Source organism: Crocodylus siamensis, chromosome 1 (genome assembly GCF_052110815.1).
Source record: "Crocodylus siamensis isolate JL-2025a chromosome 1, ASM5211081v1, whole genome shotgun sequence".
In the NCBI taxonomy this organism is placed as follows: Eukaryota; Metazoa; Chordata; order Crocodylia; family Crocodylidae; genus Crocodylus; species Crocodylus siamensis.
Window position 1 is genome coordinate 361,963,193 of NC_143395.1, and position 21,688 is coordinate 361,984,880.

Consider the following 21,688-nt stretch of genomic DNA (forward strand, 5'->3'; position numbering starts at 1 on the left):
ATTTTAAATGAGCGTTATAGTGAAATAGCACTAAGTGAAACAGCATTAAGCGGGGCTTATGTTTTTCCACGTCCTTCCTTGACGTCACTAACTCCTTGTATTGTAGTGTTCTACGAATTTACACTTGCTCCCAGTTCTTTATGTTAAACATAACCACATGTATCGTCAATCTCCAAGGCAAACATTCTACTGGACATCAGCCACATCTCAATATATTACTGTTCATCATTACAGTTTGCTTAGAACCTTTCAACCAGTTTTCAATCTACTCAACAGTGCTCAGACCTAAGCCAGCTTGAATTAATTTTTCAAATAAGATTCTGTGGAACATTATATCAAAATGTTTTATTAATGTCAAAATATATTATGATTTGTGCATTTGCTTTATGTAATTTGATCAAAAAAGCAATCGAGTTTGTCAGGCACAATTTGTTCTTTGTACACCTGCTCTATTTATTGCTTAGAGTTCCATTATCTAAGGGTAAGGATGGAACTTCAATTATTTGTTCTTATCATCTCTCTACGGTACCTGAAATTACCTAGTACCTGAAAAGATTGGATTTCTGCCAGTCACACAAATATTGCTGATTTGAAATTCTCACAATATTTATTCAAAGTATAGGCAAAAAATGTTATAGAACTTCAGCTTAGAGAACTCTCCAGTGATTTGGGTATGGTATGGTCTCTTGAAAATGATTCACTCTCACAGAAAGATGCATTCAAAGAATTTTCATTACAACAAGCACCTACAGTTGTCACAGTAATGATACCGCTTGTATTCTCTCCTACCCTTAGCCTCTTCAGACTCAGTAAATTTAGAGCTAAAGTTTTTTGCCTTTTAAGATGTTGAATATAATATGTATTTCTCACTAATCCTCAGTTGTCATTGGCATTGCAATCTGGTAAGTACCAGACCAGGTTAGAAGGGCAATGGGTAGTCCTCTAATGTCCCTTTCTATCACCATTCTTTCATCTTTCGTATTAATTCAACCTTGGGTTACTAGAGTTAGCTATTAGATGAGTGGTCTTTTTTTTCAGACTCCACAGTCCATTTTTACTGTTCATTCCCTTCCTCACCCCTCTATTTTATTCATATCCAGTTTTCCAATTCTGAAAGATTCTGTTCCAGTTTCATGTGATATTTTCCAGTTAGGCGAGTGTTGTAAAAATATTCCATAAAGAAGGTTAGATTGTGAAAGAATTAAAAAAAAGCAACCAAAATGATCAGGGGCATGGAGCAGTTGCCATTCCAGGAAACTAAAAAAGTTACAACTCTTTAGTTTGTCAAGGAGAAGGCTCATGGGGGAGGTCTATAATGATAGAGTCATGAAGGGTGTGAACCAAGTGAACAGGAAACTGTTTTTCACCAAATCTCATAATACTTGAACTAGGGGCCACCCACTAAAATTAATAGGGGACAGGTTGAAAACTAAGATAATGTACTTATTTATGCAATGCTTATTTAACTTGTGGAATTCATTGCCACAGGAGGTGGTAGAAGCAGATAGCACAGACAGTTCAAAAGGGGACAGGATAAATTCATAATGGATAAATCTATTCATGGATATTGAACAGAATGGTTAGAGATGTTTTCTCTGGATACTAAACCAATAATGGTGGATGCTAGGGAGGGTATTGAATAAGGGATAGATCACTCCAGAGAGATCTTGTTCAGTACTCTTCCTCTATAGCAGTGGTCTCTAACCATTTTAAGTAGGAGATCACCTTTGGCATTTAAAGCAACTCAAGATCTACTATGCACTGCTATCACCTCCTGCCCCCCCCCCCAGGAAGTAAGTCTGTGGGGAGGAAAGAAGGGGGAGCAAATCAAAGCAGAGGGAGAAAAAATAATTTGAGGGCATGCCTCCCAAGCAAGTAAGTCCCACCAGGCTGGGACCCCACTCAACTTATGCCTGTTCCTGCCTCTGTGCCACTGTCCCACAATCTACCCCCCGCCCCTTCCCTCCCCCACAGACTGACCTGCTGGGCTGGGGTGCATGCATGCATGCATGTGGGCACTCATCCCCCCACCCCAGCCTCAGATCAACTCCAAGAGGCTCCAAGACCTACCACAAGAGGCTCTGAGATCTACCACTGCTCTATGTATCCACTTCATCCACTGTTAGAGACAGGATAATGAACTAGAAGGACCGTTGGTGTGACCCAGTATGGCACTTCGTATTGTCCACCTCCTCACCTACTACAATCTCTATACCAGGAGTCACCTTTAACATTCTTTGACACCTTAAACATAGGCTTCCCTCACGTGACTCACCAAGAACCAAAAAACAAATGGCTTCCTCAAATATTTTTATAGCCAAATAAGTTAGTTTTCTTTACAAATAAGTTTGTTTCATATTCCTCCCTCAAGGACAAACTGACAGAATCTGGTATTTGGAAGTCATAAGACATAGACACTTTTCATTTGTATTTTTTGAAAATAAGAGTTTCTGCAAGGCTCAGGAGAGATTTTACAAAGGAGAAAATGAAACCTTTGTACTTGATGAACCTCTGTATAGTCCAGCTTGTTAACCCACTAGGTATATATAATATCTCTTTAGTGATATTAACCTACAGCACATCTTAAAAAGCAGAGCACAAGATAATTCTTGTTTATTTTTTTGTAATCCACCACTTCAGTTCATATCTGTAGTCTTACCCAGTCTCTGTGGTGTCAAATTAATTGGTCCTGACCTGTGCTGTTCCTTCCACCTCTCCAGATCTTCTAGTTCTTTCTTAGCAACTGAAAAAGAGAAAGAAATAGTGGGCCTAGCCTACAGAACATAGGGTACTTCTAAAAAGTGTAAAACATTTAATACCCAGGGCAGAAACATGGTTAGCATACACTAATGGTTTGACCAGAAGTTAACCAGTACAAAACAGATATCAACTACTGAGCAGCTTTTCTTGCTGAAAGTCTTCAAGTTCAAACCCCATTAAAAATGGTTTAAATGGGCACAGTTATGATGCACTGGCTAGCATCACTATCCAAAGGTAAGTTTAAATAGGAAATTTACTCTGGACATAAATACATGCAAAGAACACACAAGTCACGTGTCACCCTTCATTGATCATTCATATTTCTTCCTGTGTTTGTTTAGTTCAAAAGTGGTGGGAAGAGGCATAACTAGCAAAGTTTGTTAGTCTGTGGAGGGGGGAGCGTCACTGAACACTGAAGGGAAGGAGTTGCTGAAGGCAGCGGTGTCTTAATTTTCTCCAGGGACCTATACATTCCCTGGATGCTGATGCTACTGGTCTGCCTACCCTGCCTGCCACCTCTGCAGCTGGCTGTTGCCACAGTAGAGACTCCCCATCTGGTGCCTGAGCTGGTATCCTGTCCCCCTCTATTCCCTCCCCCTCAATCCTATGTTAAGCTACTGACTGTGGGAATATCATGAGAAACCAAATCCATACTGAAGCAAGCTAGCTGTATGGATGGAAAGTGAATGCACACCCTGTAGCATGGCACATTGGTGTATAGTTTGCTTCACTATTTTTCTGAAGGGGTACAGATCAGAAGCAGACAGGAGAATATAGATCTGTGTTGTGGCAGTCCTGCAACTTGGGGTGTGGACAGAAGTGCAGCTCCCAGCTGTAACTTAGAATAATTTCTGCAAAGTGTTCTGAGTTGCACTGTTACCCCAGACCAAACAGAAATTCACTGTTGGTTCCAGGGAGGGGAGGGGGAATCTAGCTGCAGGCTGGGAGCCCGCAGCCAGGTTCCCATAGCAACACCTAGGCTCCCTGCCAGTGCTCGCTCTTTTCAGAATAGGAGGGAGTGCATTCTTGGGGCTCCCCAGCCAGTGCTGAAGGGTGGGGTGGGTGAACTGGAGCCCTCCCACCTTGAGAAGACTCCAATATACCTGCCCCACCCTCTGAAAGGTGATGAAAAACCCCAGACTGAACTCCCTCCCCTCTCTTTTTCCCCTCTGATTCTGAAAACAGTGACAGGCTGGGAGCTCTGGAGATGTAAGTTACAGAAGATGCTATATTCTGAAATGTCTTTATCTGATACTTCATGCAATGAGGGTTCATATTTTCACCTTATCGTCCATTTTTAAGCTGTTTGCGGCCATACACTTGTGCTTGGTCACAGCTACAAACTCTTTTCTGTGGCCGGATCATGGAAAAAGATTGTTGCTTTGGTCTGCACCCTTGGTGATTTCCCTTTGTAGTAAGGCCTATACGAGCTATGGTAACAGCACAATTTAGCACAGTATTTAGGTTCCTCTAAGACAGGGTGGGCAAAATATGGCCCACGGGCCATATCTGGCCCGCCAGTCCATTCCATCTGGCCCAATGGGTCCCAAAAAATTTAGAAAATTAATATTAATCTGCTGCCTGTCAAAGATAACAGGATACAAGAGCAGTAGGACCCAGGAGAAGCTGGCAGGACTCATCAGCAAGGCCAGTCTGGCCCTGATCTACCCCACCCCTCAGCCCCCTCCCATACTCACCCCCCTACAACTGGAAGTCTGCCACAGACTTCACTGCTTCCCTGCATGTCAGCCAAGCACTCCAGCACCATGTGGCCCCCAGCTGCATCTCCAAACTGTGATAGCATGGGGATCACGTGGTTACCCCAGGACCAAGAGTGGGAGGGTATGGGTGTGTGTGCATGTGTGCTTCCGTGTGTGTGTGCATGTGTTCCTGAAATGAGGGAAGGGGACAGAGAGACAGAGAGAGCAATGAGGGAGGGAGAAAGGGAGAGTGTGAGTATGTGTGTGTGTTCATAGGGCAATTCCCACACACCACCCCACCATACACATGCACCCACATGCCCCTCACACTGCTATGCATGCAGACCCCCATACCCACAACCCCTCATACAACCCAGCCACCCTCCCCCACACACTCCCCACAAACCCCATTCCCACAGCCCACATATCCACACACACCCCTACATGCTCCCTCATCCCCCATCCACATCCCTATCTATCCCCCACAGACACCCACCCCCACATACCCACAGCCCCCCACAAACCTATACCCATGCCCCCCACACCCTGCAATATACAAGAGTAAGACTTCATTTTAAGATATTGTGCAGTCACCTCTGTGTACACTACACAAACACATGTAAATCAGGACAAAAATAATTTTTGAAGTCAAATTAATGAATGTTGCAGATGTTTGATTTTTAGAATATAATTTGGTATTTTTCTGGTTCTGAGAAGGCAAAACCCCTTGCTGAAAGGTATATTTCTGGGGGCAAGGGAAGGGACTTCTGGTGGCAAAGGTCAGGAATTAGGGGCCAGGATTTCCAGTCACAAGATGGCAACCAGGGGGTGGGGCACCTGTCAAGGGTTGGGGCTACCAATGCAGCCCTCGGCAGTTTGCCAAAACTCAGTAAGCAGCCCTCCACTCAGAATAGTTGCCTGCCCCTGCTCTAAGATGTTCTGGGAGCCAGCTTTATCTTTGCCAGCCTCAGAAAAAAAAGAGTAAACGTCCCCCTCAGGTAATGTGTACACTAGTGTAGGGGGAAAAAGTATTCTAATTTACATGTGTAAAATATGTTTTTTTCCTAAGAGAGAAAAAAGCTTCAGTCACTGTGCAAGTCTCTGCATAGGTGCAGGGACAAATATCTTTCTTGACTGCTTGACTTGACTATCAAGTACTTAAACCCAAATCCACCAAAGTGCTTGTATCCAACATTGAATCCAACAAGACTACCTACATAAGCACTGATAAATTGAAGCCTAGTATCTTCTGGGCATAAGACAGAAATGCCATTTTATTATAGACTATGCTGCTACTATTAGACCTAGCTTTCATTCTCCTTGCCCTCAGCCCATTTATTTTCATCTTGGGCTGATCACAGATTGGTGCTGACAGGCCTTCTGGCTTTCTCCTTGCAACCAGAGGAAAACCAACCCCACATCAGCAAAACTGAAGGAAAGGAATTGAAACACCTTAGCCCAAACCCATGATCATCCACTAACTCTTAAGAGGCTGTTAAAAGCCATGAAATTAAACTTTAAATGTATTCCAAGTTTAAATGTATTTCAAACCTGCACACTGCTGATCTATAGTATGCAGCGATGGTAGTTCTGGGCTAATATGAAGATTATCAGTGTAGAATTACAGTGCATAGTTACTCTTGTTTTCACTGCTATTAAATTAAACTTCTTAGTGTATTTTTATTTCTTCTTGTGCATATTTTGTATGTATTATTTTGTATAGTTACTTCTATTAAGTCTTTTAGTTGAAGCCAAACAACACAAACTTTTTCAATCCAAGGATACACCACATTGCCATCTAGAAGAGTTTACTCCATGTATTCCTGTATACTCCAACGTCACTCTTCAGTTACATTTGTTTATGAAGTTTTATTGCAATTACTTGTGTTGCGAAGCTTATTACTAAATAAGCAGTTTTCATTGCTGGATTCTGTGCAGAGTTCTATCTTCTAATTCACCTGAGCTTTTCTTCATGCAAAACTTTCAGTAAAAAGGCAACCATGGTTCTTTAAGTGGTTAGTGCATTTTAGCTAATAAAGAATAAGATACCCTTGCTAAAACTGGTAGACTTGATTTGGTAAGGCAGCAAGTGCCTACAGCTTCTACTGAAGCTCCATGGAAGCTGTGCATGTTCTGTGTTGCTCAAAATCAGTCAGTGCACTGAAGGAATCTTAAACAGTAATGGAGAAGGTACTGGTAAGAATTTCCTGTACACATTTTCTAAGTGGACATACATTGTGTATGCAAATATACAACTTTCTGGAAGCACTACAGCCATATTTGAACAAGTATGAACTTTTCTAAGAGAACATTTTAACCATATAAACATACAGTATGCACGTGAGGTTTAGGGTGACATCTGAGAAAAATTAACCCATTATGGCTAAACAAGGTTCAAAATTGAATCCTCCAATCTAGATGCAAGACATCCATGTGGGAGAGACGAACCTGAAGAGAAGCATCAACCAAAGGTATGTTATGGAATTTAATTTGAACAGTCATCGCATTACTTTTACCAAAAGAACATCATTTAATAGTTAAATGATGTTCCTGTATTTTTTTGGTCAAATGCAAAATTAGTTCTAAGAAAAGCCTGCATGTTGATGGACAGTGGCTTTTATGCTGTGGTAGGTAGGTATATCATCATGGCTGCCCATCTGAAAGTAATGTAAAGGAAGTATAAAGACTCCAAAGGCCATGAAGCTCCCCAGATAAACGCTGAATTTTGTGAAATAAATCTATAAAAATATAAGGGAGTTCAGTAGATAATGCACTTACTTCTCTGTAACTCATTTCTTCTAGTTTCATTTGGTGGTACCAAGACATATGCATTGCAGCTGTAAAACAAGAAAAAGACTTTTCATATCATCATATGGGTCTATGAATACATGGGAACGTGGGAGTAGAAGGAACGGCTTTGGGTCACTGATTTTCCTGCTACCACACTTAACAATGTCATGTCAGTACTAACCTTTATTTCAGAATAGAACTTTAGATTTATTATAGAAATAGCACTGAGAGCACTTTGGATTTGATTTTGCCGTAGATATAGACATAGGGATATTTTTACCACAAGTCACCTGGTACATCATGAACATCAAGGATAAGATATTCAGAAAGGCATAGTCCTATCCTCACTTTGTTTCTGAAAGTTCCTTTATAAAATGCCAACATCTAATACCCTTAATTTCATATAGCAGGTAACTCAGCTATGAAAGTACAGTATGTCCTGTCCAGGAGCAGGTAAAGAATATTGTCTGCTGGTTGTGGCATGGAAGCTGACAGTTTTGTATGCTATTCCTATATCTAGCTTCCATCCTGGGTGCTTAGTGCCCATATTAATGAGTACTGAATCATAGAATCATAGAAAATTGGACCTCAGGAGGTCATGTAGTCAAACCTGCTGCTCAGAGCAGGACTGTCCCCAACTAGACCATCCCAGCCAAAGCTCTATCTAGCTGGGTATTAAAATCTTCCAAGAATGGAGATTCCACCACCCCTCTGGGTTACCTGTTCCAGTGTTTTACTACCCTTGTAATGAGGGGTCTAAGTTTCTCAGGACTGTTATGTAGTGTAGTAGTAAGTATACTTGAATCAAAACACTTTGAATATGTGAAGCATGAAAACTAGGGCTGTGCGAGGCTTCAGACCATGCTTTGGATCCAGAGAAGCTTTGGATGCTTCGGCATCCGAAGCAGCACGTCCAGATTGAAACGCTGACTTTGTTAGGCTTTCTGAAGTGGCCTGGAGCTTCCAAAGCGCTTTGGAAAAGCTTCAAAGCCACTTAGGAGATCCGGACATAGGGTATAATGGGGAATCAATTAAATAGCTATAACTTTGTGTTTTTTTTATCTGTTTTGGATGAAATTTGCAGGGTTGTAGCCTCTGCTGAGAGTGTGAAGCCTGCCAAGTTTCAAGAAGATTGGTGCAGGGGCTTGGGGGGAACTGCACCCCAAATTCATGAAAGCAAAACTCATTTCATGTCTAAGTGTTATGACACAGGATGATGAAAACTGCAGGGGCAGTAGCCTATGCTGTGGCCACAAAGCCTGCCAAGTTTCAAGAAGATCAGTGCAGGGATTTGGGGGAAACTGCACCTCAAGCTGCGGACAAACAAAACTTGTGACATGGGTGATACTGTATGTGTTAAGGCGCAGCAGGGTGAAAGCTGCAGGGATAGTAGCCCCTTCTGAGGCTATGAAGCCTGCCAGGTGTCAAGGAGATAGGTGCAGGAGGGTTCTGGGGCCCTGCACCCCTAGCTGTTGACAGACAAAACTCGTGACATGAGTGCTTGTGCACTGACTCTCTGTCTTGGGGCAGTTGATTGTCTGTATTGATTATTTCCTCTCCTTAGTGTATAGTTTTGTAGGTGTTCATTGATGCTAATTAACTGGCTGAAAATGGAGCCTTCTGCACCGCCAGCAGTGTCACTGGAGGGATTCTCTGCTCTAAGGGAGGAACTGTTGACATTTTTCCAGGCACATGCAGGGCTGCCGGCATTTACCTCCCCTGATCATGTGACCTAGAAAATCCGGCTGGTCCAACCCCCAAGGAAAGGGGCCACCATGGGGGCGGTAGCAGGCTGGGAACTGGTATCTAAAGTTAATATTGGCCTCTTAATTTGGATACCCATACAGATTCAATTGTGTAAAAGTGAAAAGTCAATCAATACGCTATTAAACACAGGCACCCTGTGTGCGATGGAACCACCCACTTGTCCACATCTTAGGGCATTCATGTAACTAAAAAGAAAGCACAAAAAATAGTTGATGCATGCATCACCTGCCGAGAGGTCAAGTTGAGACTACAGCCTTTCCCAACTGTCCCGTTGTCATTGCATAGGAGAAAGGTAGTGTGGCAAGTACAATTTTATAGGCCCCCTCCCTCAAATTTCCCATAAGCGACAATATGTGTTTGTAGCTGTAAAAGTTATCGCAGAAATAACCTTCGCCCATGCTTCAGTGAGAGTTACTGCCCAGGACACTTGTGCAGCACTGAAAACTCTGCTAGCTGTGTATCCACTACCCATAGAACTACAGAGCGATAATGGCCCTCACTTCCTCAATCATCTTATGTATGACTAGACTGCAAAACATGGCATGTTATGGACATATCATATCCCATAATATCCACAGTCTAACGGATTGGTAGAGTGAGCCAATGGCATCCTCAAATATAATTTGTGGTTGGCTGCTGGCCCAGCTCTTAAAGACTGAGACTTGCAACTGAATCAAACTACCAATTGGGCCAATAACTGACCTCATTCGGAAGGTAGCCCTATGCAACAGGCCTTTGGATTGGGTAGTCCCTGTGAGCCGGCAGTAAAGCGACCATGGGGTGGTGACACAGAAAAGCTCCAGGCAGGAGATCGGGTAGTAGTGAAGCATCCTCAGGAAGATTAATGGGAGGGGACACTATTAGCAAAAGGTATGTATAATACCTGGTGGGTATTTAAGTCAGATTCATCTAATGAGAGCCAAGCTCCTTGTTGTCTTGTTCCTACAGATTAGATCTGTCCACAAATGTGGCTGTAGTCATTCCTAATTGAGCCCACTATTGAAAACAAGTCCTGCTCTATCACCTGTCTAAATTGACTGGCACCGTGAAATGGTGGACTGTTATAATTGTATTCTTCTTACTAATGCCTTATTGTGTTTCCTTCTTCTTACCCAGATATTAATGAACTTACTCCTGAAGATCTAAAGGAATGGCCTGACCCAGAGGAGCATTCCCCCAAACCACGTATGCACTCAGATGACCTTCACAAAGTCCAACCACAGTATCCATACTGAAAAAACCCGCCACCCTGGAGCACGTAAAATCCTGGTCTCTAAGTAAAAGAAACAAAATAGGTGACTGGCAAGGTGGTAACTGTCAGTGCAACTGTGGCACCAGTTATTATCTTGGGTTCATTCCCTACCTGAAAGTTGAAATGGCTAACTGTGGGAGGGAAGGTAATTGTTGTAGCTCTGCTTGTTTATGGGTTTGTCGTTACATACTTCCTGAGGAAAACCCCACTAAGCTCAACACCCCTAAGTCTGTGCCCCCAATAGTGCATTCCGTATCTGTTCAGCCTCTCAAGCCACTGCATTTATGGGAAAATCCACCCCCTCCCATTCTTATGGCTAACAACACTCTCCAACAATTGTGTGAAGCCCACCAGGTGGGAGGGCATGCTACAGGATAAAACAAATTCATTACATGGCTTATAAATCATACATGCCAGAGGCGTGGTAGAATGGTATCCACTTTAATACAACTAAAAGGGATCTGCAAGTCTCTACCACTTATCCCCATCCTTTTATACCAGTGGGATTCCTAAAGCAAATTAGTGCTATGATTCTGCCAGGGCAATACTTTTTCACCAACCTGGTATCATATCATCCTCATGAGCGACAGTGGGAACTCTTCTGCTCTTCAGGAGGTGAAGTATGATTACGGGCTCCCAAGGAGGGAAGGATAAATGTAAGCTGTGAGAGAACGGGGTGTTCACTATTGTCTCTTGCTGCTCCCCCCGGGAGATCCCAATACCACCTGTGTATAACTCCACACCCTGGTGGCAGTCACAGGTTAAAATCCCAACCCTCCTAAATGCTTCATTGTTCACTGCCCGGGTATTGTTCAGACCAGAACAATGGTATGTCTGAGCTACCTTTCCAAACTGTTCAGCAGGAGCCTGCATAGCTGAAGGGTTACTTAGGTGGGAATGGCCAACCATTTTCTGTTCTACAAATACAATTAGGCCCTGCCATCGAAAAAATACTCCAGGTTATCTTTGGAGCAGACTTAACTCAGCTATGAATGTATGGAAATTAAATAAGTCCCAGAAAAATACTGAAGAAGTAGTCAATCTCCGACAGGTGGTAGGGCTGTTCACTAGGGGAGGCATGCTAGAGGGAAAAATTTTGGAGCACACTAAACAATTGCTAACTCATGTAGAACTGGAGATAGCCCATCTCGCCCACGCCATAACGGACACTGCTTTTAGAGCAGACAAAATTCAAACTTGGAGTACCGCTTGTGCACAAGTTCAGTTATCATTAAACATGCATTTTTCCCAAGTAATAAACAACATTAAAAGTAGGGAATGGCCCCCTGGCTTACAGCATCATAAAATGCCTGCAACATTTAAAAAAACATACCCCTATCAAAGTACCTGAATTACCACTTGGGAAGGCTGTAATAAAGGAAAGTGTTCATTGCTAGTGCAAGGGGTAAAAAATAAAAGCTGGGCCACTGCTTATTTGCTTAGCACAGTGCTAGGAGGAGGATGCCTTCGGAACTGGAATCTGCGCCGCCCCACATGGGAAACAGTTACCCCAGATGGCCCTCAGTATGTGGCACAACCCCACTTAGTTCAAATCAGTAACACCTTAATTGAATTAGGGACCTGTGACAGAAGTGCCTTTTCTGGAGTCCATCTATCGGTGACCCCACCCTCCTGTTATGCGCCAACTGCCTGCGTTCTCGCCTGCCATGCCTTGAACTTAATAAATTACTGGATGTTAATTAGTGGGAAGCTGCCCATTTATTGCCCCGGTGCCGGAGGCACTATCTGTGGCTCCTTTTCCTCCCCTACACCGCAGCCCAAGCCTCACAGAAGATACTGACATGGTTTGATCTGGACCTTTTTGTAATTTGGCCCTCCCCTTGTCCTCCCTGGGCTTTCCACAGCCCTATATTGCACTTGGGCTCACTGGCACTTGGGCTCTCTGCAGCCCTGTCTCACACTGAGCCCTCACTCGCACTCCGGCTCTCCGCAGCCCTGTCTTGTACTGCGCCCTCATTGCTGCTTGGACTCTCCGCCATCCCCTAATAGCCTCATGCACTGTGAGCTGTATGTTGCTGCTAAGAGTTTAATTAAAGTAAAAGATTAGTGAGGCCTTGTAAGTAGTGATGCAGTTAAAGTCAACCTGATCAGAAACATGCAAAGGCTTATACTGCGATTGGTCAGTCATAAGAAAAGTTTGTAATGTAAGAGTGTGAGTAGCTGTGAGTCAACAGCATAGCTCAAAAGTTATAAATTACCTAGCGCATCTGGAAATCAGCAGAAGGAAGACACAGCATTGTGAGAGAAGCTACTAATTTAAAAATTAGCTGCTGACATGGGTTCAGCGGGTCAGTGCATCTCGAGAAGCCTGAGGACTGAATACCAAGGTCTTTCCTGGTAACCCTCAGACAGCACAAATCGGGGATACCTGACTTCGCTGAGCTTTATAGAAGAGGAACTTGTCGTACATCAGGCATCAGAGGGGAATGCTGATAAGTTGCCAACGCAAATTGTTATTGTCTGTCATTGTTGTCTTGTTATACTATGCATAGTTGCATGTTTGTTAAGTCAATAAACCTTTCTTACCTCTTCCCTCCCCGCCCCGCCATCCAGCTGCTGCCACCAGAAGGGGTACACTTACTTTAAAAGGTTGAAAACCCCTGTCCTAGATCAGGCTTCCTGCACTCTCCCTGCTGGCATATGCCTTGAGTATGCCAGGTGGCAGCCCCTTCACTATCTCCTCAAATATCTTGCTGAGGTTCTGCCTGCAGTACTTTCCACACCTTTTCATTTATGCACTCCCATCCATGGCCCAACCAAGTCCCAGGACCCCCTGATCAACTTCCTCCTGGTCCTAGCTAAAGTTAGCCATTGATCTGACCAGGAAGGAGGCTCTGACTGAGAGGTCCTCTAATGATCGTGAAGCTATCTTGCTGTACCTCATCTGTTCACATCTCCAGGCACAGTTTCACTGGTATGTGTCCACAGGCTCCTTGGACTCATTTGAGGGCCAGTGAGCACTGACCCTCCATGCTCTGCTCCAGGTGGCCCCTTGGAACACTCATTATTAGCCTTTGACTCCCACTCCTGTCCCTGTTTTTGCATTAGTTGTCCCAAGAATTCTGTGGTACCCACTTAGTGATCCCCTCCCTCCCAGTACCAGAGAGGGCAAACAGTTTCAGTATGGGCCCATGCCTATGCTCTCTATATGTACCAAATGGGCCTGCTCTCTCTCCCTGCTTGGGCTTTAAATTACCAACTAGTTCCTCATAGCTGGGCTCCTACCCCAGGGTTGTATGCCTCCCTTCAAAGGTCAGACTGCCCTGTTACAGGCACTTTAAATTATAGAATGCCATTTGGGGTTGAAAAGTCCCTTGAGAGCCTAGACTTAGGCTTCTAAGCATGTTCAAAATTGATGCAATCACCTGGGAAAATAACCTGCGGTTAAATCACTCCCAGGAGAGCTTCTCTTGAGAGACCAAAGGTCTGTAGGTGCTGTAGGTTCTCTCAGAAGAGAACATAATCCTCCAGATCCCCCATTCCTCCCAGGAAGACAGTACATTACTCACTAGACTCTGCTGCTCCAGCAAAGAGTAAAACATGCTCACTCCACAATCCCCACATTTGCTGCAGGGAAATCCATGGGCTGTCTGGGTCAGCCAATCAGCCTGAAGTGGAATCGATCTAAATTCCACAGTTTTCTGGAAGCTGTATTGGGATGCACTATGCACTGCTGTTGTCTGTCACCTGGCAGACTAAGGGAGCCTGCAGGGCTCACTGAGATGTATGCACAGCCTGCTGCCCCCCTGGTTGTACAGCATCAGCACTGCAAACTATCCAGCCTTCAGGGCCTCAGCATTCAAATGTCTATAATCACAGCTCTGGGTAAGGTTTTCTACCAGAAGAAAAAACCTGAGATAATTCTCCCAATTATTTGAATGAATGCATGTACTCAGCCAAAGCCTCTTTAACTTTCTCTTACCATGGTGTAGTTGCAGCCACATAAACAGTTACTATGGATCAGTCAAAGTGTAGTAAGAGTCTGCCCCTGTTCACTGAAGATGCTGAAATAGTTTGCCCACTTACAATTACACTGCAGTAAGTGAAAACTAAACTGAGGCAACACAATCCTTTTTCTTTCCAGGGACTGAAACTGCTCTGGTTAGCTCTCATTATGGGAAACAGAAGACATACAAATAGCTACTATAGAGCAGCTGAGGTGCAGTAAATCCCCATGATAATTAAGGTCACAGGGACAGATAATGATTTTCATGTATCCTCAATTAGGAAAGAGTGGAACAGCAGCTCCATGGGAACTGTCCCCATGCTCACTTCTAAACTGTGATAAGGAAAAGCTAAATTAAGGTAATTTAGCCTTGTCTCATTCAGGGATAAACTGCCTGGCTTCAGCTTCCACCGCAAAAGTGGACCCATGGATAGTTATCACAGAGCAGCTGAGGCTTGGTAAGTCCCTACTCTATTAATATAGGGCACATGGTGTGCATCTACACATGTATTGACTCCAGTCTAGATTTACTGTGCAGTAAGCTACTGCACAGAGGGCAAATCTACTCATGTTCTGTGGTGCCATTGTTATGGAACTGTCATGTAGTACTTCTTTTTGGAAGTACTAAATGATGGTACAGTAACAGCCTGTACTGTGCCATGTCAGCAGCACACAGCTATTTTTAGCCACTAGGTCACCATAGCAGCACACTTTAGCAAGGGCACACATTGGTAACGTCTCATGTAGATGGACCCATTAAGGGTTTTTGGGTAGGTGTCTAGGGAGAAGATTTGCTCCCAGCTCCCTGCAGTGTACCCCCTGCCACCATCAGGGAGAGCTCCAGGCTCCTTCTGGGTGCTAGCCAGGGGCTGGCAGTGAGCTCCAGTCCAGGAGATGCTCATGGAGCTGGGCAGTCTACACAAGCACTATGGCACCATTACTAATTCCATGTAAATTTGCTACTTGCATTTGCAGATAGCAAATTTACTCAGGATTAGAGATTTACTGTAAAGTAAGTATGTGTATGTGTAAACACATGTGCTTACTTCACAGTAAACTATGCTAATTCACGATTAAGCATCTTGTGTAGATGCGCCCATGGAGTAACTGCATGCTTGGAGGAAGAATTAAGGACACCATGGGACTCATACTCTCACTGCTACATCTCCACTTGGGGTTGCAAACCTCAGTTAGCTTATGTGTTGTGGATCTCCCCTTGGATGTATTCACCTAGTGACATAACTAAGGGTGGGGGCGACTGGAGCACCAGCCTCAGCCACCAACTAATGGAGGGGAGGAAAGGGTGTAAAATAGCAGCTTCTGCCACTGCCCCATGTACCAGCACTGCTGCCTTTTCACTGGGAAATTTCCTCTTGCCAAGTAGTGTGATAATAATATGAACAGGATCACAAGTCTACTCATTACAAGCTAATACCAGGTGCCTTTGCACTTACCTCTTTCCATTGACTTATGCAGCATACAAGGTATCTAACTCTGTTGATTGGTCACGATCCTTCCTGATCTGTGTCGAGGAATTGTTCCTGACTCAGGAGGTGCATGGGCCAACCAGAGGTGATGCTCCACTAGACTTGGTCCTTGCCAAAGGAGGCAACCTGGTGACCAGCTTAAATATAGAAGGAAGTCAGGGTGACAGTGACCATGAAACCATCATGTTCACTGTCCAATGTAAGGTAGATAAATTGGATAGCAGGATTGAAGTCTTGGACTTCAAAAACGCAAATTTCAACAATCTTAGGTCACTAGTAGGGTAAGTATTGTGGGACCAGGGACTGAAGGCAAAAGGTGTGCATGAAGAGTGGTTGTTTCTTAAGGGTATGATCCTTGAAGCACAAAGGAGGTCTATTTCCATACAGACAAAAGGTAACAAAAGGGCTGGGTTTCCTTTGGCTAAACAAGGAAAATATGGTCATCTTAAGAAAGAAGAAAGAGGTTCATAAACAATATCCTTGCAAGGAAATTGAAAGATTGTGGAATTAGCTCCAACACAGTCAAGTGGATGAGAAATTGGCTGCAGGATAGAACCAAGAGAGTCGTAGTGAACGGATCTGTGTCTTCCTGGTGACAAGTAGACAACAATGTCCCACAGGGGTCAGTGCTCAGTCCAGTACTTTTCAACATCTTTATTAACGATTTGGATGTGGGGGTGAAGAGCTCACTGGCCAAGTCTGTGGGGGAGTGTGGTCACGCTTGAAGATAAGATACAAGCAGACCTAGACAGGCTAGCAAATTGGACAAATCATAATCTGATTAAGTTCAACATTGAGAAATGTAAAGTGCTCCACCTCGGGATGAGTAACCCTAACACACCTACAGGCTTTAATAAGGACATGGACAAACTTGAGAGAGTTCAAAAAAGGGACACCCATATGATCAGAGTCTTAAAAGGCAAGCCATACGAGGAAAAGTTGAAGGATCTGGGACTCTTCAATCTGAAGAAAAGAAGGCTGAGAGGGGACCTGGTAGCAGCTTAATAGGGACACTAGGGGACTACAAACTGCAGTTTGAATTTCCCGCCTCCGCTGTATCCGTCAATCAGGCACTCCGGACTTACCGGAAGTGTGGCGATACCGCCCCCTTGCACTCCCTCACTGGGGGGACCCGGCACCTCTGGAGCCCGCTCCCTGAGGGATACCCCTGGGGGTGATCCCTGGCTTGAGGGACAGTCCCCCCCCAGCCCACACCTGTTTGCGCACTCTTTTCACGCGGCTTGGGAGCGTGGCTCCCTACCGGCTCAGCTAAGAGGGATCCGGGGGGCTTCCCCTCTGGATCTGGCTCAGCTGCATCAGTCCCTCTGCCCCACTTACCTTAGGGGGATCAGCTGCTGCTGCCCCCACTGCTGCTTCATTCGCTTCTGCTGCTCTCGCCTCTGCTCCGGGTCAGGTAAGGGGGCACACGTGTGTGTAAGACGTGTGTCCTTCCTCTCCCTGCTGCTCCTAGCTCCTGAGGAGGAATCTGAGGAAGCCTCACCCTCCTGCTGGCTGACACCAGCCTGGACATAGTGGGGATTATGGAAACATGGTGGGACGCAATGCATGATTGGGAGGTGAATGTCAAGGGCTATAGGCTGTACAGGAGGGACAGGATAGGAAAGAGAGTGGGGGCATGGCGCTCTATATTAAGGAGGAATACACATCCTCATTAATTAGCAAGGAGTCAGGGGAGGGGCACTCTGAAGTGCTTTGGGTTAGAGTACAAGGCAGTCGAGGGGAAAGGACAGGGTGGGGAAAAAAAGGACAGGGTGGGGAAAAAGGGGGGAGGGGTTGCGCTCTATGTTAAAGAGCAATATACATCAACCCTCATCAAGACAGAATCAAAGGATGAGGAAGTAGAAGGACTGTGGGTTAGGCTACATGGGGGGCAAGGAGAAAAGGATTTGGTGGTAGGGGTCTGCTACAGACCCCCACATCAAGGGGAAGAAATAGATTTGGGGCTCCTGAGGCAACTCTCGGAGACCATAAAAGCTAAAGAGGCGGTGGTCATGGGGGACCTAAACTACCCGGACATCTGCTGGGAGACACAGACAGCAAAGTCCCACCGCTCACGCAGGTTTCTAACCTGTGTACAGGACCTCCACCTGACGCAGGAGGTACATGGTCCCACTAGGGGGAATGCCTTACTGGATCTGGTATTGGCAATGGGGGATGACATAGTAGGGGACCTACAGATCGGTAGCCATCTGGGGGACAGTGATCACCTAAAAATACAATTCAACATAAGGCGTCGAGTGGGTAAGGTAACTAGTAGGGTGAACGTGCTGGACTTTAGGAAAGCTGATTTCAGTGAACTCAGGCGATTAGTGAAGGACGCACTACAGAGTAGTAGTTTTGAAATGATGGGAGCCCAAGAAGGGTGGTTGTGCCTTAAGGAAACTATCCTTCGAGCACAAAGTGAGACGATCCCCGTGAGAGGTAAAAGAGGGAAAGGGGCCAGGAGGCTTCCCTGGCTGACCAGAGAAATCCAGGGCAGACTAAGGGCCAAAAGGGGAGCACATAAAAAGTGGAAACAGGGAGAGATCACCAAAGAGGAATATACCTCTTCTGCTCGTGCTTGTAGGGAGGCAGTTAGACAGGCCAAAGCTACCATGGAGCTGAGGATGGCAACCCAAGTAAAAGACAATAAGAAATTGTTTTTTAGATATATAGGGAGTAAAAGGAAGGCCCAGGGAGGAATAGGACCTCTGCTAAATGGGCAGAAACAATTGGTGACGGACAGAGGGGACAAGGCTGAACTCCTCAACGAGTTCTTCGCCTCAGTGTTCCTAAGCGAGAGGCATGACAAGTCTCTCACTGGGAGTGTAGGGAGGCAGCAGCAAGGCTCCAGACTTCCATGCGTGGACCCTGAGGTGGTGCAGGGTCACTTGGAAGAACTGGATGCCTTTAAGTCGGCAGGCCTGGATGAGCTCCATCCAAGGGTATTGAAGGCACTGGCCGACATCCTTGCAGAGCCACTGGTGGGAATATTTGAACGCTCGTGGCGCATGGGTCAAGTCCCAGAGGACTGGAAAAGGGCCAATGTGGTTCCCATTTTCAAGAAGGGGAGGAAGGAGGACCCGGGCAACTATAGGCCAGTTAGTCTCACCTCCATCCTTGGCAAAGTCTTTGAAAAAATTATCAAGGCTCACATTTGTGAGAGTCCGGCAGGGCAAGTTATGCTGAGGGGAAACCAGCATGGGTTCGTGGCAGGCAGATCGTGCCTGACCAATCTAGTCTTTTTTTATGACCAGGTTCCAAAACGCCTCGACGCAGGAGGAGGGGTGGATGTCATATACTTGGACTTCAGGAAGGCCTTTGATACGGTATCCCACCCCATACTGGTGAACAAGTTAAGGGGCTGTGACTTGGATGACTGCACAGTCCGGTGGGTGGAGAATTGGCTGAAGGGTCGCACCCAGAGAGTCGGTTTCGACCTGGAGGGGTGTGGGCAGTGGGGTCCCGCAGGGCTCGGTCCTTGGACCGATACTCTTTAATGTCTTCATCAGCGACTTGGATGAGGGAGTGAAATGTACTCTGTCCAAATTTGCAGATGACACTAAGCTATGGGGCGAAGTGGACACGCCGGAGGGCAGGGAGCAGCTGCAAGCAGACCTGGACAGGTTAGACAAGTGGGCAGAAAACAACAGAATGCAGTTCAACAAGGAGAAATGCAAAGTGCTGCATCTAGGGAGGAAAAATGTCCAGCACACCTACAGCCTAGGAAATGACCTGCTGGGTGGCACGGAAGTGGAAAGGGATCTTGGAGTCCTAGTGGACTCCAAGATGAACATGAGTCAGCAGTTTGACGAAACCATCAGAAAAGCCAATGGCACTTTATCGTGCATCAGCAGATGCATGACAAATAGGTCCAAGGAGGTGATACTTCCCCTCTATCGGGCGCTGGTCAGACCGTAGCTGGAGTACTGCATGCAATTCTGGGTGCCGCACTTCACGAAGGATGCAGATAATCTGGAGAGGGTCCAGAGAAGGGCCACTCGTATGGTTAAGGGCCTGCAGGCCAAGCCCTACGAGGAGAGACTAGAGAAACTGGACCTTTTCAGCCTCCGCAAGAGAAGGTTGAGAGGCGACCTGGTGGCTGCCTATAAGTTCATTGGGGGGGCACAGAAGGGAATTGGTGAGTATTTATTCACCAAGGCCCCCCCTGGGGGTTACAAGAAATAATGGCCACAAGCTAGAAGAGAGCAGATTTAGATTGGATATTAGGAGGAACTTGTTCACAGTTCGAGTGGCCAAGGTCTAGAACGGGCTCCCAAGGGAGGTGGTGCTCTCCCCTACCCTGGGGGTCTTCAAGCGAAGGCTAGATGTGTATCTAGCTGGGGTAATGTAGGCCCAACACTCTTTCCTGCTTATGCAGGGGGTCGGACTCGATGATCTATTGAGGTCCTTTCCGACCCTAGCATCTATGAATTTATGAATCTATGAGAGGGACTTAACGGTGGGAGTCTACTACTGACCTCACAACCAGGGAGAAGAGCTTGACCAGGAATTCTTGGATCAGCTCACAGAGGTAGTGAAGGCTAAGGATGTGGTAGTCATGGGGGACCTGAACTTCCCGGACATCTGCTGAGAAGAGCAGTCAGCCAGGTCTGAACACTCACATAGGTTCTTGCCAGAGTGCAGGACCTCCATCTAACCCAGGAGGTGCACAGCCCCACCAGGGGAGATGCCTTGTTGGACCTAGTGCTGGCCACGGGTGATGACCTGGTGAGGGGGCTGCGGGTGCTTGATCACCTGGGCGACAGCGATCATCGCCTGCTGGAATTCACCATCCAGCGCAAGGTGGCAAAGGCATGCAGTAAGGCAGCGGCCCTAGATTTTAGGAGGGCAGACTTCAACGAACTAAGGAGGATAGTTGGAGAAGCGCTGAGGTCCTGGAGAGGAGGGGAGCCAGGTGTCCAAGGAGAGTGGTCGCTCCTTAAGGAGACGATCCTCCAAGCCCAAAGGAAGGTAATCCCAATGAGGATCAAAGGGAGCAGGAGAGCACACAAGCCTCCATGGCTCACCAAAAGCATCTGGGAATGTCTCCTTGCTAAAAAGGAGGCTTACACCTAATGGAAAGAAGGGGTCATCACCAGGGAGGACTATTCTGTAGTTGCTCGGGTAGGTAGGGGGGTAGTTAGTGTCAAAGATCAAAGTCTTTGATTTCAGATGCCAATGGCAAAAGGTCAGATGGCATAAGGTCAGAAGCAACACAACAAACTCTGTAATTGTAATTTATCCCTCTGTATTAACAGTGTTGCATATACACACCCCATCTGTGCGTCATTTCAAATCGCTTGAGCTTCTCATACGAGAGAGAGAAACTGGCCTTGACAATTCAGCACAAGAGATATCTGTACCCATAGTGACCAGATAAAAATGAAACTAATTTAATGGAGTTGTAAAATTAAATATGCTACGCGCGCCATCCTGTGACCAAACAGAACCAGTACCACCCAAGTAAAAATAACCCCCCTTTTTTCTGAAACCTGAGCAAACAAAGAAAGCACAAGTGCCAGCTCATTAATTATTCATATTTGGCGTATAGTAATTGGTCACCTTCGCCCAGTATAGCTTTGAAAGAACTTCCGCCCAAAGGGGAGAACTGCGTATACACTCAAGAAGAACAGATCGTGCATGAATATTTCTCTCTGCCTACGTTATCTTTCTGGTGTATCCCCGGTTATCTCTCTATCTCTGTTGTAATCTTTCTTATCAGGAGCTCTCGGTAATCTGCAAACTGCAACGGCTTATGTGAATCGCTCGGAATCTGTAACAAGCAACTCTCTTACCCAGCCTGTAAATGCTGGGTAACATGATATCTGCATGCTGTAACTGAATAAATCAACTCCTCTGCCTACGCTGCAGCACATCAGTAGCGTAAGTAAAATAAACTTCCTCTATAACTAATACGCTGTGTTTAAATCCTCCTGACTCCTGCTCACCGTTATCACCCACC

The 21,688-nt window shown here is 45.6% G+C and overlaps 1 protein-coding gene across 1 annotated transcript in view; it reads right to left on the reverse strand.

Annotated features, from left to right (window-relative positions):
• Nucleotides 1–21,688, reverse strand: part of EPSTI1 (epithelial stromal interaction 1) — a 105,339-nt gene that overhangs the window by 74,412 nt on the left and 9,239 nt on the right. The window contains exons 2-3 of the mRNA XM_090025217.1: nucleotides 7,239–7,297; nucleotides 2,660–2,743 (exon numbers count right to left, since the gene is read on the reverse strand). Coding sequence (XP_089881343.1) covers nucleotides 2,660–2,743; nucleotides 7,239–7,297 — 143 coding nt within the window. The remainder of the gene's footprint in view (nucleotides 1–2,659; nucleotides 2,744–7,238; nucleotides 7,298–21,688) is intronic.